Raw genomic sequence first — 18,723 nt, forward strand, 5'->3', positions numbered from 1 at the left:
CACGTGGGGTTAAATATTTATTTATTTAAATGTTTGCAAATTTCTATGGCCGCTCACCTCAAACAATGCAACTCTGGGCAGCTTACGAAAACCACTGAATAAAGACAGCATATGCAGTAAAATCCCTAAGAGGTTTGTTTGTTCAATTGATCAGATATATATTTGTCTCTGTGTATGTGTGTATACGCACACAACACTGACATTTTATTCTGTGCTTGTCCTGTTCTTAGGGATACGTGGGTAGCAAATAAAATATTGCTTACCAGTGTCTTAAGATAACATGCTAACAGACACCTTTTTTTCTTTTTAAACACAGGAAGCAGCTGGTGAAATTTTCAGGGAGGCGCTTGAGAACGAACATTTTCATCTCGAAGGTGATTTTATTTTTTTTTTAAAAAATGATCACTGTGTCTTTTACATCTTTTTTAAAGCATGAAGATGTACATTTGTGGACATGGCTGGGGGAGAGAGGCAATGAAAAAAGCCTGGTTGTTGTCTGGTCCCACCTTGCAATGGTACTGGTTGAATATGGATTCCAAGCCTGTTCAATCTTAATAATTTTTTTAAAAACCATTTATTTATTGTTATTTGTTTGTATTGGTCTTTCTGTCTCTCCAATTCCCATGGGCTCCTGGTGGTTAACATGGGCAGCTTTTAAGAAAACATTGTGGTAATTCTGGTCTCTGGAAAGCAAGCCACCAGCTTCATCTTTCAATCTGTGCGTTTTGCTCTTCTCCCTGGTTTGCTTTTTTAAAAACTTTCTTATTTATTTCATTACTTGTTAAATTTATATCCTGCTTTTTATGCAAGGCGGCATATAGAGAACTCCCTTCTCCTCTGTTTCCCAGAACAGCCACCCATTCAGGTGGGTTGGGCGGAGAGCGAGCGACAGGCCCAAAATCACTAGTGGAGATCCCGTTGATGGGAGAGGACCAGAATCTGGCTTCTCCTGGGTCAGGTCTACCTTCCCAACCACACTGACCCTCTCTCGAAGGCTGTAGCTGCACCCTTCAGTCTTTGGGTTCCATTCTTCCTTCTTCCTGCTTTTGTTTTCTTTCCCAGTTGTCTTGCCTTGGGTGGGTGGTGAGCATAATCAGTGCTCTCTGAGTTGTGTTGGGGTGGGAGAAAGAAACAGAAATGTTTGCTTGTTTGTTTGTTTATATTTCAAATTTAGTTGCAGCCCATCTCACTCAAAGGGCTACTCTGGTTCCTAGGTTGTTCTGTTATTCATCTGCAAACTTCAGTTTCCCCCCAGGCATCTTGACAACTCCCCCTTCTTCAGCAGACCCATTCTATATGCTATCCTGTGGCTCATTATCTGAGTTGGCTTATTAGACAGCATGCTTCTCTGCAGTCATGTCCTCTTTCTGCAAGGTCTGTCTTCCTAATCTTTGAGAAGTGTCTGTTTTCATTACCTTTCAGGCGCCTTTCTAAAACCTGTTTCGTTACTAGGCCAGTGTTTCTCAACCTCAGCAACTTTAAGATGTGTGGACTTCAACTCCCAGAATTCCCCAGCCAGCATTGCTGGATGAGGAATTCTGGGAGTTGAAGTCCACATACTGTAAAGTTGCCACGGTTGAGAAACACTGACCGAGGCTTTTGCTGTGTCAACGCAACAGGTGGTTGCTCTTCCCACCGCCTCTCCCTTTCCAAGTAGACATTTAATAACAAATGTTTTTAATTTATTGTAATTTTATGTCATTGCATTTTAGTCATTTGTCTTTCTCTTGCATTTTACCTGAGTGTGCTACTCTGAGATGTCTTACTGTAGGGCTGGAGCGTAGAATACGTTAAATCAGTTATATATGCAGACATCAGTTTAAAAAGTTGAAAGAACATTTCAAGAGTGGATGTTTCCTTTTTAAAAAACTCATGTAATGCCTAATGACAGATTGATGGGTTAAAATCACTGTATTGGCTTGGACAATATGATGACCTTTAACTCTTTATTTTTTTCACTTTTTTTAAAATTCAAATGCAGCAGTCTTCTTGTAGTATCCTTTTCTTTTCTTTTCTTTGCATTTCAACATTCACTTTTTTCTATTTTCTCTGTATATCGGTATTTTCGTCTATAGACGAAAAGAAAAATATTGCCACCTTTTGAAACCTGGCCCACAAAGTTCCCGTTAAGACTAGCATAACTTTCAGGATGTATCTTTAGCAGCAGTAATGCTATTTCTTATGCATTAGAATACTCTTTATTTGATACTCTTTCTTTATGTACACAGAAGATCGTCTAGCAGATTCCGGTTTTATCTTGGAAGACTTTTTCTTTCCCCCTTAATTTCTCCTGTAGTTGTGAGATAGGGAGATACATGCTTTGCCATGTTTTCCTTTTTTCCTTCTCTGCTCTTACTGTATGGATACCTTGTACAGCACTATCCCTTGAAGGTTGTGAGGTTTGCTTCCTTTTCAGGTCATTGCAGTTGAATGCTAACTACAGTGTAATGTGAACAGGACCCCAAACCTGTGATTAGTTACGATGATTTCCTGAAATGAACTGGCTTCATAAATTACAATGTGAAGCGGACCTGTTCCATTGAACCATAGATAAGACAGCTATCATTAGTCCATGTTGAAATGGAAAGTGAAAGATTTAATCACTTTGAAGTGATGTTACCTTCAAGTCAAGATTGATTCCTGCTGACTTACAAGGACACATCCGTGTAGCAGGTTTTTGGGCACACTGCAGAAGATTGGAGCTTGCCATTGTCTTACAGGGTGCTTGTTTGTTTTTTCTGACCCCAGTCTGGCTTGCAATTCTAGATTTCCCAAGTGGTTTGCTATCCAAGTGTTGGTGGTGGCCCACCCGCCTTAGTTTTCTAAATCAAAGGTTGGCCTTATAGCTGTGCTGTAGGGAAGTGGGGAGCACATTTTCATAACATGGAACCTGGGTTCACATATCTTGCTGACCATAATGCAATTTCTTAGTTTTGGCTTGGTGTGCTGTGTGAATCTGGCCATTGTAGTTTATGGGCCAGTTGACAACCACAGTAGCTTATTCAACAAATAACGATTCAAATAAACCGGCATAACACATTACATTAGTTCTTTCTTGTGAATCAATAATCTATGAGATTTCCTTTGTGATGTTCTGGCTTTCCCTGATATTAGTGGACAATGTAGCCTCTCTTGATGAACTTGTGTATTTCTTGTCTGATGGTCAACCCCAAAGTAATTTTTGGATTTGTTGCTTCCCAGACTTTTTGAGCATCTGCTGACCTACTAACACCGAGAAGATGTATTATAGCTGAACCACAGTGATCAGACAAAGCACCCATTAGATTAGCAGTAGAATTCTGTGATTTTGTTTTGTATTGGGACTATTACCTCCCACACTTTATGGAGCTACCTGCAATAAGCACCAGCAGCCAAGAATTAAAAAAAACCACAACCCTCTGCTTAGCCCAGGAAAGATGCTGGATTTAATTTCTAGGGTTGCAATGCAAAGCTTAATCAAATCCTTTTCTTCTTAACTGGCTTAACCGGTCAACAGCAAAAGGCTCTGGATTCTGGGATTAAGATTGTATTTGGTAAAAGGACTGTTGCACGAGTCCTTCTCTTTTAAATGGTGGAAAGGACAAAATCAACATCAAAGCTCTAAGCCACAAGAACAGGTTGTTGACTCAGTTTTGAGATTTGACAAGAGGCTCAGCTGCGGCTGAGTTATTTTGTTTATCGTGCAGCAGGAAGATAGAAACACTCTGACTACCATTGCCTAATTTAACTTGTGCCTGGTTTGATTTTTTAGCTTTGGAAATCCTAGCACCTTTGGGACAACTGGATTTTTTGGGTGGTGGTGCTCTTCTTTTATCCCACATACTGAAGTTAAGGCTCTTGTAGGGATTAATGATGGACCGGCTCACTTTTAAAATCAATTTCGTAATGATTACGTTCTCAGAATTAGAAGTATAGCCTTCACTATGGCGTTTCAATGGAAGAATTTGGAAACTGTGATAAGAACCTCCATCCTTCATTGGTTGGTGAGCTCATTAAGGTGGAGTCTTTTTGCACATTTTGAATCTCTTTTCCTGGGCCTTTTGCAGCATGGACTGAGCTAACATTTAAAAGATAAACTACTAATGAACTCCTCTCTTATCTGTTGCTTGTTTACGTCTAATGTTTCTCCCATCACTTTCTCAGCCTTTCCACGAAAGAGATGTCACATAGGAATAGGCCAAGACCTATTTTCTCTTCTCTGGAGTATGAGACACAGAGAGTGGATTTAAGTTAGAGAAAGGCAAATTCTGGTGCTATGTTAGAAGAAACTTCCTAACAGAGTAGTTTGACAGTGAGGTCAGTTAGCAAAGGAGGTGATGGAATTCCTTTCTCCTGGATATGTAGAAAGTCCTCTGTTAAGGATGCTTTAATTTGGAGTCCTGAGCAAAGCAGGGAATGGAACTCACTTCTTCCATCTCTATGTTTCTGTGAGAATGACAACAGAAACCTGGCAGTTTCTCTGTTCTGAGGGGCAGTGAGTTTTTTAAAATCTAAGCTAAGTATCTATGAAAGGGTGGAATATGTGCGCAGATGAGTGTGCATTTATAGAACACTCCTTTCTTCCTCAGAAGGAAGATAGCAAGAATTAATTGATGGAGGGACTTTGCAAGCTGTCTTTTTATAACGTTTGTTTGTGTGGCTGGTTAAATTCTGGAAGCCGTTGGGGGCTGAATGTTTTCAGACAGAACAACCCCATTGTTCTTGGAAAAACTGTAACAAATAACACTAACAGCAAGTGTGGGGCAGAAGAGGCTAGGAGGAGAAAAGGAAATCACTTCAGCCAGCTTGGTCTCCTAGCCTGAAGAGCACAAAGCTGTCAGGGGCCTATTGTGTGTTTCAACTTTACTTTTCTCAGGGTAGCTGCAGAAAACCCAAGTTTTACTCAGCCAGCAGAGAATAAGGTAGCCTTTGTTACCTAGACAGATTATAGCTCCCCCCTTCCCCTTAAAATCTGCTCTTCATAAAAGCTCAGCATGAACGGTGGAATTTCTGACTCGCTTCAGATACTGAGGTGACTTTTATAGTTCTCAAGTAGCTTCAGGGATTTCATCACATGTTTTAAGTTTGAGGAAAAGGGGTGGGAAATAGAGACGTATTTTTAGTGGGGGGGAAAATGTTTTTTTTTCCATTCTCCTTTAACAGATGTTTCATCTCAATCATATCCAGACCTCAAAGTAGTTGCACCAGTCAGCTTTATTCTCCTATGGAGGAAAAAAAAAAAGACTAAATGGCATTTATTTGGAGTCAGTCTTCTCTCTTTCCTGTATTTCTCTCCCCCACATTTTAATGGGACCGTTATTAGTCTGTGAGTTAAAAGAAAATAGTAAATTTAAAGCAATCAGGTAAACCTGAAGGATTAATTCTCATTATAGACAACCGGGTAACCAGCTGGCCTGCTTTAGGTGCACAGTCTGATGACATGGGCTTGACAGTGCTGGTAGGGATTCTGGAAGTTGGCCCCCCACATCTGGGGAGAGATCCAGATTGAGGAAAACTGGTTTAGACCAAATATTTCCTAACTACCTCAACATACTTTTGTGAGAGAAGGGGGATGGCATTGAAATCCTGAACATAATCAGGATTTCCCCATCTTGTTTTAGTAAGGAAGATCCAGGAAGGCAAGAAACATTCCAATCTATGAAAATGATGTAGCCTAAAGTATGTACGTAATGTAGACTGAACTTTAGCTTGCTCCAAAAGAGTGGTTCTTTTAAAATGAATAGCCAAAGAGATCATAGATGGGTCACACTTGGAGAAGACTTTTTTCAGGTGTTTAAGAAAGAACAGTAAGACTTCTTACCTTCACCCTTGGCATGACCAATGATTCTTCATTACAGTGAAAACATGATGATGATGATGATGATATAAAAATAAATGCTAATGATTTTCAGGTTGTGTGTAGAGCAGTGTTTCTCAACTTAGCAACTTTAAGACGTGTGGACTTCAACTCCCAGAATTCCCCAGCCAGCCCTGCTGTCTCACTGGTGTAAAGTGAGATAGCACATCAATATTTTTTTCAAATTACATGATGACAAATAGCAAAATACAAAAATAGCAAGGTGGTTTTGTTGTCCAGCGCATATATTGAAAGAGTGAGGAGTGAAGGACATCGTATAGTCCCAATGAATATGATGATAAGATTTTCTACAGTATATGTGAAATTTGGGCTGCATTTTTTAGAAGGTACATGTCCAAGGGATGGAGATGTCTGGAGGACCAGTCTAGGACAATATGTTTAAAACTGTTTGCAGGAACACAGATTGCATGGTTGGCTCACAGCAACCAGAAGGACATTCAGAATTGGTCTCCACAGCATTATTTCTTTATGATTAGCTATGTGAGGATCACAGTGACAGCTCTCCCCATGGGAAGCAATTTTGATGAAAAGGGTGATATGATTATTCCATCATCTTGGCATTTTCAGAGCTCTTGTTATCACAGCCAATGTGGGAGAAACACAGCTTTTTTGTGACACATCTAAGTTAGCCGAGAGATTGGTTGGGGATCAAAGTCTGCATTATTAATATTACCTACACACAACCTTCATTTAAATTAGGGTTGTGTAGGCTTTCCCTGGGAACTTCAAAATAAAACAACCCTAAAGGGATCACCAGACAACCTCCCTCCAAAAATCAAAATGAAATAAAAAACCATGATGATGGAAACATAAATATGTAAAATTTGGGTTTGTGTGAGAGAAAGGAGTTGTAAGAGTAAACTGCAGCTGCCAACCCATATGGGCACTGAGCAACTCTGGGGGAAAAAAGGCAATTTGTGTTGTTCCAGGGGGGTGGGTTAGATTTCCCTCCCCCATTGCACTTTTCATGTCCCCCTTTTGTTAACAGTAGGAGTTTGAGCCACTGGATGGGGCCAGGCAGGCTAAACAGGCAAAGGAGTGATGGGCCCAGGTAAGCCACAAGGAAATTCATTGCTCATACCCTAATGTATGGTAGTCCTTCGGGTTTGAAGAAGACACACTGTTGTGCAGCTCATCTGTGGACATGGAGGTGGCCCTGCAGTCCCAGTCTGGAAGCGCAGAGTCTAGCACAGTGGGGGCACTGGGAGTCCATTGTTGTAGTCAATGAATTAGGTTTGGACTGAGATGATTTGCAGATGAGTTGTAGATGAATTGCAGAACAGTAACCTGTGTGTGATGGAGCTTTAAGTGGAACAGCTGTTGCACAGGGGCAGACTCTCAGCATAGGAGACCTTAATCCAGTAGCACGGAGAACCGTTACGGCTGGAGACCTCTCCTGCTGCAGTGGATGACCAGGATGTCTAAGTGCCTTGTTGTGCTCTTAGCGCTCCACAACACCTGCTGGGTCTGCCTTCCTGACCATTGGACCATTGATCAGTCTTCTCCGCTCCATCTGCCAGGGCCAGACTTCACATGCTGGGATAGACAAATCCCCTACCTCACCGAGAGTTGAAGACCCATTGGCTACTCTCACCTGTTTTGGCCCGTCTGCTGAGATGGTTTACCAGGGTGTAGCCACTGCGCATGTTACAGCTATGTGGAGCCACAGGTGAAAGCTGAGTGCCAGGTGGGGACCAAAGGTGAATGAGCAGACCTAGAAAGGGTATGGCAGGCCCCTCCATCAGAGGGGCTACCCCTTCCTGGACATCCCATACACCCCTCATGCCCTGATAGACTATTGTAATCACACAGAGCTGAATATGGACTCTGCTGTGTTTCTTTTCTAGGCTGGTGTGAGTCATTTCTCTGTTAGTAAATGAACTGATTAAATGAGGGGCCGTCTTGGAAAAAATTAAGCAGGAAGAGTCTTGCAGAAATTCTTGGAGACATGGAACTACTCTGGTTTAATCGGATGTTTTTTTAAGGACCTGTTGGCCAGTGCCATTGTTACCACTGTCACCTTCTGGACTCCTCCTTTGAGTGGCTTCCTTTTTCTTTTCATGCTTCCCCCATCACCAACAGTCATTTCTAAAGGATGGTAGGAAGCTGTTGCATGAGTTTGCTCTGCATTGCTCTGATTGTGCCTCCCAGCACATTCAGTGGCCAGAAGAAGCTACTGGTAGCACTTCTCTGAAGCTTTTGGTAGCTCTTTGGGACCCCCCTAGACAAGGGGGAGGGGGAGTGCCTCAGAATACTGGACAAAAGATGATTGACTCTCAATGCAGATCACCTCATTGAGCTAAATTGGAGCCATCTCAATTGGGCCTAGTATTTAATTAAGATGGATTTATTTCTCTTTAAAAGTTGGCTCTGAATAGTAGTGATTGATGATAGCCTATTGTCCTCCAACTTCTACCAATGGGAAGATGGAACAGGATTACTGTTGCATTCTGTCATCACCCATGACTATTCAGTTTCACTGAGTCAGTGAAAACCAGCTTTTGATTTGCTGATAGGTACATCTATTCATTTAGGTATTCTAGACGTTTATATTTTTCTTGTAGAAAGAACATAGGCCAGGGGTGGCAACATGGTAGTTGTGGGCACCCTGTCACTCAGAATACTTCTCCCCTGATGGTGTCTTCAGGACCACCCAAATAGAAAGAAAAATCTTTAAAAAAAAAATCTTCTGAGATTTTCAGGGCAACTAAGGTAAATTCTTGCTAGGTCATAGGGCAAATACATTGAAATCTCACGTGACTTGGTGATCTTGCAAGGTTTGGCTGCTTTTATATTCTGCCCCTTGACAGCTGTCTTTAAGTAAGTTGTCTTACTGTGTGAGTCGCTGAGAGTCCTGTAATTGTAGTGGGACACCAATTTGATTAATAAACAAATGAATGGGATTTTGCCTCTGTTATAGGAGATCTTTCAGTCCATAGCTAGGCTACATATTGCACATCTTCATAAACAGATATCTGGAACCAAAGGTTTCCCCCAGGGCCACATATGTGTGGAACTCACTCCCACCCCAAATCCTCGAGTGCCATTTCTGTAGCACTTCCAATTTTTAAGATGATTGCAAGGGAAGATTACCAAAGACCTGGGAAGTAACCATGTTAACTGTCACTAATTTAAGCTTAAATGCCTACAGAACTAAATTAAATTTAGGTTTTGCCCTGGTCCACCCGTTTTTTCAACCTGCCTATTTTGGGGAGTGTTTTTCTGGGACTCTTCTCAAAAAGCTTCCAGTCTCAAGGCATTTACCATCTGCTACTCAAGCTAATGTTCCATATCCTATTTCTGTTTTGCACCTCCATTGGAGGATCTACAAAAACGCCCCCCCATCTGCGGATCTCCCAGAGTTTTTGTTGCGTACCTGGGAGTCCTTTGCACCATTAATCGTCATCTGCTGCACAATTCATAAGACCCAACGCAAGCTGCGTGTCTTCTTTTATGAGACAGTAATTTGGAACCATGTGGGTTTTTTTGAAAAGGCTTTTCTGTACATAGCAGGAAAACATTTTCATCTTCTCTTCCGTTCTCAACTGAACTTGCTAACTCTGGAAGGAGGAGGATGAATGGGGAGGGGAAGGATAGGGGGAAAATATAGATATCCTTTGATCTTGGCAGAGATGGGAAAAGGCTGTTCTGTTGAGGCTTTTGGCTAACAGAACAAACAGTGTTTAGAATTTAACTTTGCTTAATTAATTAGTAATTCTGTTTAATGCTGTCTGATCTTCATCCAAAAGGTATTCTGCAGCTTGGAAAAATGAACATCAAAGTATGTTGGGTGAAGATGGTCAAGTATGGCATTTAATCTAACTGCTGCTGTTGATGAAACGTTACCAGCCAGGCCACTAATTAGAAAGAGAAATGACTGTCTGGTATATAAATTCATCAAGCCATTTAGTGCAAAGAATTAAGTTAGGTACCTGGGCTAGTATTGAAGTGATATAATTGCTAACTAATAGCAGTTTAGAACTGCCATATGTTTTGGCAATATCTGTCAATTTTCTTGTCCTGTGTGTGTGTGTGTGTCTGTGTGTGTGTTTAAAGAAGAAAAGATATTTATGAGTTCTAAAGTTAATAAATGGGCTATTGTGTCCTAAAATCTTTGGTTCAATAAACGATAGGTGCAGAGAAAAAGCTATTAATTTTTTATATCTTGTCTATATGATCCCCTTGTCTTCTTCTAACTGTCCTGTTAAATAAATTATTCAGCTTAAGAAAGTTGGGGATCAGAGATTGGTCAGTTACGATCATCTGACAGAATGCTCAAACAGACAGATATTCCATGTTGTTGAAGTATAGTATGTTATTAGGTATGTAGATCTTATGGGAGCTGGTAAGCCATATTTGTCTAGGTAGCATGGAGATTAGTAAAGAGACAGTAGTCTTGCAAGATGTCTTATAGAGGCATAATTCTTAATTGTGGTTTCTTTTCCATAGTTCGACATTGGCTATGTTCATGTAACACACTAAGCCATAGTTTGCTTAACCATGTGTAGCCACACTTTACAAAATAACTCACAGTTGGGTTCATACAGCATGCTAAGGCACAAAGAAGAAAATAACATTTTGGTTTAGGATGTTGTGACGGAAAATCAAGCCTGCTCAACTTCCTATATTCCCATTAAATCCCAAGGCTAACTTCTCCAGAGGACAGAAGTAACAATACTGTCACCTTTATGGAGACATCCTTCCCTCGGGAAATGATTGGAGACGCTCTCCTTTCTTGGAGGAATTGAAAGGAACAGTCCATATAGTTGGAGAATTTCAGAAGATCGTTCGTGTCCAGGTGTAACAAGGCTAGTCCACAAAGAGCCAATTTGTCAAAAGCTTGCTATACTTTTGCCATATGCCACCATGGTGGTATGCCTGAAGTATTGTTTTTCCTACTCTTCTCCTGCTCGAACCTTGAGAGAAAGGTCCATTCAGCTCCATTGAATTGACTAATCCTGGATGTAACGTTCTGCAAAAGTTGGTGGGCTTATTGCTTTGGGGCAACTCAACCATACGGAATACAGATTATTGACAGTAATGGAACCATCCCTCTCTGTACTCACCCTTTGTTGTCCCTTGTTCTCTAGTAACAAATAGATGCTATTAATTAACTGACCTCAGCCACAGATATCCGTAAGTATTCTTGTACCAATTAGTTTCTTGAATGCAAGAGTACCATTTCACAGCGTTTGAAATGTAATATTTCTTTCCCTTCCCCCACCCACCCTTTGTTGTATTTCCAGTTTCAGATAGAAAAGAAACATTGTACTGTGGCGTTTGAGGCACATACTTTCTAATTAGCAGCAAAGAAAAGGAGAAAAGAGACTCTGTGGAGAAGCAAATGGGATGTATTTTCAAAGATGTAATCCTCATTCAGCCGAAAATGAGAACAAGAAGCCTTGGTTTTGAGATAGTACGCTAGTTCCCCCCCCCCCCCCCCGGCTTTCTGGACTAAGGAGTGAAAACTGTCCACTGACTGGGTTTGCCCGTACTGGTTTCAGGAAATTCAGGGGTACCCCCACCTTCTCCAAAGCGAGGCTCTTAAGTGGGAATTGATGGCTGGGTAATATGCACATTGACCTAACTTTCCCTCAAATTAAGCATCTCAAGCAAGCCAGCATTGCATTCCAAAATCATCCTTCCAAAAAAAACCCCAACTTGATGGAACAAGCTAATTCAACTTCAGCCTTACTTCATCTTCAAACTTACCTTCATGTAACAAAAAGGCAACTTCAGAATCTGATTGTAGATACAGTGGACCTCCTTCCCGTCACTTTCCCCACCTCCATTAAAATTCCAGGGCAAGGACTGCAAAAACCACAACCCAACAAACCTGTTCTGTGGCCATCAGGAAAGAGGAGTGTTAGCCTGAGTGCTCTCATGATGAGGCAACTTCTCTCTGAGGAATATGGATCTGTTTTGCATCTTTTCTTGGGATTGACTTGTCTGAAATAGAGGGAGTAGAGTCTCAGGTAGGCCTTGGGAAAAGACCCTTCCTCAATTCTCCATATTACCTTCTGTTCCTGCTGCTATTGTAGGTTGGGAAGACTGAGCAGTAGCAAAACTCAGGAGAACCAGATGGCCAGTCCCTCCACATATAACAAGTGGTGACATCATTTTGGAGAAGGTTGACAGTTTGTTTGGGTTTCTGCACAGGATGGCTGCTTTAGGAGTGGGCACAATTGACTTGCTAAGCATGGCTACTCCCAGAAAGCAAACCGGTGTGATTTCTCTAGCATCTGAAATGGATGCTTTTGAGCACAACCATCCAGCTCACTGTTTTTTCTAGACAGGAAGACTGCCTCACAGTTAAGAAGAAGAAATTGCATACCATTCCACCTTGCTAGAAAGTCTTCCCTGCCAACATTTAGAGACAGGACCTAGGAAATGTCAACAGCTGTCAAAACCTTGTATTTCCCAGAAACAGCCTCCATGGGCAGGTAGCAGATTCCTGTTGAAACAAAAGGGAAAGTTTGCAAAGCACTTTATAATATAGCTTCACGGTCAAAGCATGGAAGGGACAAAAGTTCTCTTTGGCACGCCCATGAAAATTCACTGAAAGAGCTGCATACCAAGCGCCTCTTCCTGAACACTGAAGCAGCTTTGTCTTTTTCCGGGCACAGACAGTTGCTTCAGAAACTGACGCTGTCTCTGCATCTGTGTACACGCACAAACATGCCAAGTGAATAGACCAGTGTTTCTCAGCCTTGGGAACTTTAAGATGTGTGGACTTCAACATGGCTGGCTGGGGAATTCTGCGAGTTGAAGTCCACACATCTTAAAGTTCCCAAGGCTGAGAAACACTGGAATAGACTGTGCAGGCATGTGCATATGGACATGCAGTGGATTCCAAAGGGTGGAAGTGAATTCCAAAGGGTGAAGTAAAAGACCATCCTGAAAGAGTTGTTTTGAGGGCACCTTCAACATGTTCTGAAACAACTCTTGCAAAGGATTTGTGCTGCTCTAAAACCCAGGATTTAGGGCAGCTTTAAAGTAACTTAATCTAATACATAGTTATTCCCATAAGAAATCAAATTATGTCTTTTCGCCATTGCAAATCTGAGCTTTTAGACTCCCCAATGCATTTGTGTTTGTTGTGTGCCCATGACTCTTTGACATCTGAAAGAGATGAATATTTTTCCAGACGTGATCTTGCCCATGGACCTGTTTTGAACTGCTTTGAGATGGAAACTAGGATCCTTGATGGCCTCCCTTTTATTTCAGATAGCAATCTAGTCTGGACAAATTTAAAATTGTGGGCAAGGATTTTGGTGGAAGTTCACATGGTACGCAGCTGAACTCTAGCATTTTGCGCTCTGGTGTTTCTCGGATTGTAGCATGGCCAGTTTTAACTTCCAGGCCATTGTTCACATTTTTCTTCATAGATGCTTTCAGCACATTGTTTTTCTGTTGTGTGTGAGAGATGTGAGCAAATCTCTTTAATTGTCCTGTCCTGTTTCATATGCACAGAGATAGACAGCTGAAGGGCAAATAGCCTAAAAGCACTCAAATTTTCCGTATTTCAGTTAAACACATGTTAAAACAGAATTTGTTTGCCTTAAGCCAAGAATGCACTGCTTTGATTCCCCCCCCCCCCCATACTATCTATCCCAATGACTGAGCAGTTGGATTGATTCAGTGATCGTTTCATCCTGGGCAGCCCTTTTGAAGAGGGCTGCTATTAGTGACATTAAAAAAAAAATCCCGATAGGTCTAAATGAATTAATTGCAAATGATGATGCCTTTTTCATTTCTGGAAAAGAGATATCTTGTAGATGTGAACAGCATATGCAATTAACAGCGATGACTTAGTGTGCAATCATAGAGATAATATGTACTATGGAAGGTTTCTATATTGGTTTATATTCATTACTGAAGATATTTCAGAAGCCAACCTCAGGGTTTCTTGCATTTACCGCATAGGATGCTATTTTGTTACTCTTTCTCCCCATGCATCAAAAACTTTAATAACTATGCAACCTTGTATCTACAGCACAATACAATATCTTCATTTCAGTCTTGGACTGGCATAACGTAAAAACTAGAGACTATGAGATTAACAGCCACAACCTTAAAACAGTCTGTTTCTAAATATTGTAAGGACAGCAGCTATAGAGTTAAAAGATGGGGCAGTAAGAGGTGTAAGTGAAATCAAAATCCACACTGCGTTTTCTTAAAAAAAAAAAACTGTGACAGCAAAAACTGTCATGAGTGATGTTGAGCATGGTTGGCTATAACTGACAGAAATACCTAAACATTATATGTTCTCCCTCTTTCTCCTACCTACCTACATACCTACCTACCTATCTGGTTTATAAGCTGTTTTAATTGTAACCAACTCAAAGTGGCATATACTCTACCCATCACAGGGTTTAAAATACTACATTAATTTTTTTTTTCAGTTCAATCATGTCCAATTCTCGGCAACTGCCTGGATAAGTCCCTGCAGTTTTCTTGAAAGGTTTGTCAGAAGTGGTTTGCCATTGCCTGCTTCCTAGGGCTGAGAGAGATTGACAGGCCCAAAGTCACCCAGCTGGCTTTGTGCCTAAGACGGGACTAGAACTCACGGTCTCCTGGTTTCTAGCCTGGTGCCTTAACTACTACACAAACTGGCTCTCACAGTATTTCGATCTTTAAACCTCTTATCCTGAGGAACGCTCTGCAGCATAGACAGTCACAAGCTACAGGGGGACCATATTTATTTCAGTCTCCAAAGGCTTTCTGGAAGATCTTAATGGCCTTCCCAAATTCCAAAAGGATTGGAGATGTTCTAATCTGGGGAGGGGGGTGAGATGCTGTTCCATAGGAGAGGAGTAGTTATGAGGGTTAGAGTCAGAGAGCAGCAGAGAGATGTTAAATTGGTTTGTACAGCTTGGTGAATAGTGGAAGAATAAAGGTACTGTGGAGGTCTTAAAATGGGCAGGAGAGGAGGACGTGCTCAGTGGTTTTGATCTGCCTTGTGTTGTGGAGTTACAATTTGGTCCTAATACAGTCAAGAGAGGGTGGAGTTGCCATGGGCCATAGTGGAGGCCCTTCTCTTAGGGTCTTCTAGCTGCATAAGAATGGAGCTGGTGATGAAAGCTGTGTACCTTCAGCTTTTAGAGATAAGGATATCTTGCCTAGGTTGGTTGGATAGTTTGAGTCCATTAAACGCTGTCATTGTTTATATAAACAGTTTGTTTTAATATAAATGTTTATATAAATAAATAAAATACTGGCCTGCTTGGAACCCAGGGAGAGTAGTTGGGAATGGGGGGAGGCAAAGTGGTGAGAGTTGGACCAGGAAGGTTTAGATTTCCATCCTCCAGTGTTGGGGGGCCCCTGCAGGTTTTACCTCCAGACCAACTTCCCTGTGCCTGGCAGGACTTAAGGCTGGTCAATAACCTCAAGCAAAGGACAGTTGGTTGCTATATTGAAGAGTTGATTTAGAAAAGATACTAAAAACAGATTGAGGAATTGTGTGCTTGGGGCTGCATTTATGAATAGAAGATGAAAGGCAGTGGCTCCTTTATATATGGTGATGAATGGGCTTTTTTTTTCTGGTCTACAGATGGAAGGGGAAGAAGGAGTTGGATGTAGATTGTTTCTCACTGCAGGTAAAATAGAAATTCCACCTTTCCCCAAGTGGAGCTTAATGCTTTCCTGGATATATCAATTTAGTTTCCTTGGCAAGAAGATAGCAGTGGTTTGCCTTTGCCTTCTTCAGGAATGTTTTCTTGAATCATAGCCTAGTCTAGCAATTTGGTATTCCCTGGATGTCTCCCAACCAAGGCTTTTCCAATCCAGACACAGCTGGACAGGTACTGCTACCCATATTTAAATAAAGTACCTTTTAAGAATAGGAATTCTCCCTGAAATTAGAAGACAGAGTGATAGGAGGAGAGCTATGGAGGAAATCTTATCATTTTGCTAGGCTGTTACTTGTATTTCAAAGTACAGCACTTAATCTAGGGCAGTGTTTCTTAAGGTGTGGTCCTAAGACCCCTGGGGGTCCCCCAAAACCCTCTCGGGGGTCCATAAAATCAAAATTATTTGCCAGATATTGAAGATATTTGCAAAAAATTAAAACAATGTCACTCTTCTCATTATTATTTTTTATTTGTTGAAAAATAGTTTTTTAATAAAAAATATTAGATATTTTAGATAGATAAATAGATCTTTAGACAGATATTTAGATAGATCTTTAGACAGATAAAAATATTTTCATGAAAAATAATATACATATCAGAATATGTATTGAATCATGTAAAAATAACAGTATTAAACCCATTAGATGTTATTTTTACATGATTCAGTACATATTCTACAAATGCGTCAATTTAAAATTTTAATATGGCAAATATCAATAAATATAGCCCATACAAACAAAAGCTATTTTGTGGTCCTCCATAATTTTTAAAAGTAGGAAGTGGTCATGAGAGAAAAAAGTTTAAGAAACTGCATAGGAATAATCATAGGTGTTTTTTTTTTTTTAGCCAAGTAAAGAGTAAGTCATCCTTGGCCTGATTTCTCGTAAAGGATTGTATTATTTATTTGTGATTATATATCTGTCTGTGGGCAATTTTTATTAGACATTTGACTAGTCATGGTGCTGCTTCTTTCTAAAACTTGGTTTGGGGGTACATGAGAGACAGAAAGGGGATAATTAATTGGAAAAAATTAGTGTGCTGCATCTTCAAATACAGACGTTAAAAGTAGCCGTCATTGAGCAACAAGATTGCAGGCCAAACGAACAAAAAATCTTACCCTGCATACCGTATTAAAACATACGTCCGAGACATTTATATGGCAAGCTTCTCCTTTTCCATCATCTTTCCGATATTCTTTACTTTTATATTTGAAGAATCTAATTTGTTACAGCACAGTTTTTACCTGCCAATTTAAGTGTTACTTAAATGTTTTATTTATCTCTCTGAACATGGAGAAAGATTAAACTGTAGTGCTTAAAGCCAAGAGCATTTATGCTCTTTTGGACTTGTGCTCTGTTTGCCCATACCTGGCCTGCACATAGAAGCTCAATTTAAGGTTGATGAAGGATGAAACGTCGCCTGTGTTAATGCATAACGCTAACCTATAAAGCAGCTTGTTTTGGGGGTTTACTGCAATGTCTGAAGCTAGCCATTATGGCTTTTGGTTCTATGTGCAAACCAAAATGCTGTGGTTTGTTTGTTTGTTTGTTTTTAAACCATGACATTAAAAAAAAAAATCTGATTTAGCCTTATGTGCAAACTGGGCTATTGGCTTCTGTGGATTTTGAATGAGGAATGAATGTGTGCCTGCAAGTTGCAACAAGTGTATGCTTTTAGAAGAAATGTTTCAGGCTTTGATACTTATTTTTTCTTTTTAAAATTTCACTTTTGCATTTCCTATTGAGTGTCATTTTTTTAAAGCTCATTTTGCTTCACCCAGACGGCATTCCAGGAAAGGATGGAGTTCGTTCAATATTGTACCCTGTTAAATCAAATTAGATTTCTGATATTGAAGTGACGATTCTGTAAGCTAATCTTTTCAGTAGAACCTCACATAAAATTATTTTTTTAGACAAAGTACTTGGTATGAAAGTTAAGAAGAAATTTAAAATGATTGAAAAACATGGATTTTACAACGAGGTTCCTGGCATATCAGGTAATTAGGCATGAAACCACAAAAACATTTTATTTCACGTTCAGAACAAAGCTTTCAGTAGGTCTATTTTGAAGCTGGAATGTTTTGAGGGAGAAACAGTTTGCACTGAAAAATATGTCTCTCGGTAGAGCGCAGCCGGGTTTCATGCTGAGCAAATGTGCCCTGGGCCACACTTAGAACAAAACTCTAAAAACTCGAGAGGTTTGTTTCACGCGTAGGACACTCAACACGTCTCTTTTGCACTCGGAACATTTTGCGGTTGAAACGTTTTGCACATCCCTACAGCTAACTCAGAGCAACTTACAGAACCTTCTCCCTAATTCTGTCTCTGACTCTTTTTTCACACCCAGTTGCTCTGCCTCCAGAAAAGACAGAGGGAGCTTGCAGTGGTGATGAAAAAAAAACAGAAAAGGAAGCTGATACACGCACAAACGCCAAGAAGCAGCTAAAATTTGAGGTAAGAATGTCTTTTGTTAGGGCAGTCTGTTACATCTTCACAGTTGCCATTTCCACCCAACTGGACTCCTCATCAGCTCAGTGTTAGTGGTTGCAAATACAAGCATAGTTCAAAACAGCAATTCAGATCTGGTTCCAAACGTCCTGGGAGTGTTCTGAGGTCAAAACAGCTTTGGTTCATGCTTGGAACTCTTCCAGAAGGATTGGAACAACATCAGAACACTTCCAGAAAGGATGAAATAACCCATTTTGAACTTGAAACGGCATTTGGAGTCTTGAAATGTTTTGTCTTTAAAATACTTCACGAGCCTGCTAAATGCATGCCCTGTTCTCCTGGCAGATAGGAAAACTTTCAAAAGTTCAGAGAACCCCTAGCTTTGTGCCCTGTTTGGGAGTGCATAATAAAGATTGTATAGGGTTACAATTTGCATGTATGACTGCAGAGTGCTTGTCTATGTCTGTGTCCTGGCAAAAGGACAGGTTTGGAAAGAATTGTAGGTGACCCCAAATCATGCTTTCTTACTCCATCCCCTGCTGTACATACAAAAGGCCACCATACTAGCAGTTGAATCTTGCTTCAAAACTGACAGTGAGGCAGCAACTACTACCACACCTGAAAGGGAGTGCTTAGCTTCAGGTGAAGGGCAGATGCATCCTTTCACAAGTGTGTCTACTCATCATCTCTCAGTCTGCTTCTTGAGGGTGGTTGATTGACTTTGCTTAATTATAGGAGCAGACCTTTGAGGAATGCAAGTTGACCCATGGTGCAAGCAGAGTTTTCT

At 40.7% G+C, this 18,723-nt stretch overlaps 1 protein-coding gene across 1 annotated transcript in view; it reads left to right on the forward strand.

Moving 5' to 3' along the window:
- NKD1 (NKD inhibitor of WNT signaling pathway 1) overlaps window positions 1-18,723 on the forward strand; it is a 96,839-nt gene that overhangs the window by 58,637 nt on the left and 19,479 nt on the right. Inside the window, exons 4-5 of the mRNA XM_063312993.1 lie at window positions 317-374; window positions 17,836-17,942. Coding sequence (XP_063169063.1) covers window positions 317-374; window positions 17,836-17,942 — 165 coding nt within the window. The remainder of the gene's footprint in view (window positions 1-316; window positions 375-17,835; window positions 17,943-18,723) is intronic.

The sequence above is a fragment of the Candoia aspera genome, chromosome 11 (genome assembly GCF_035149785.1).
Source record: "Candoia aspera isolate rCanAsp1 chromosome 11, rCanAsp1.hap2, whole genome shotgun sequence".
NCBI classification, from domain to species: domain Eukaryota; kingdom Metazoa; phylum Chordata; class Lepidosauria; order Squamata; family Boidae; genus Candoia; species Candoia aspera.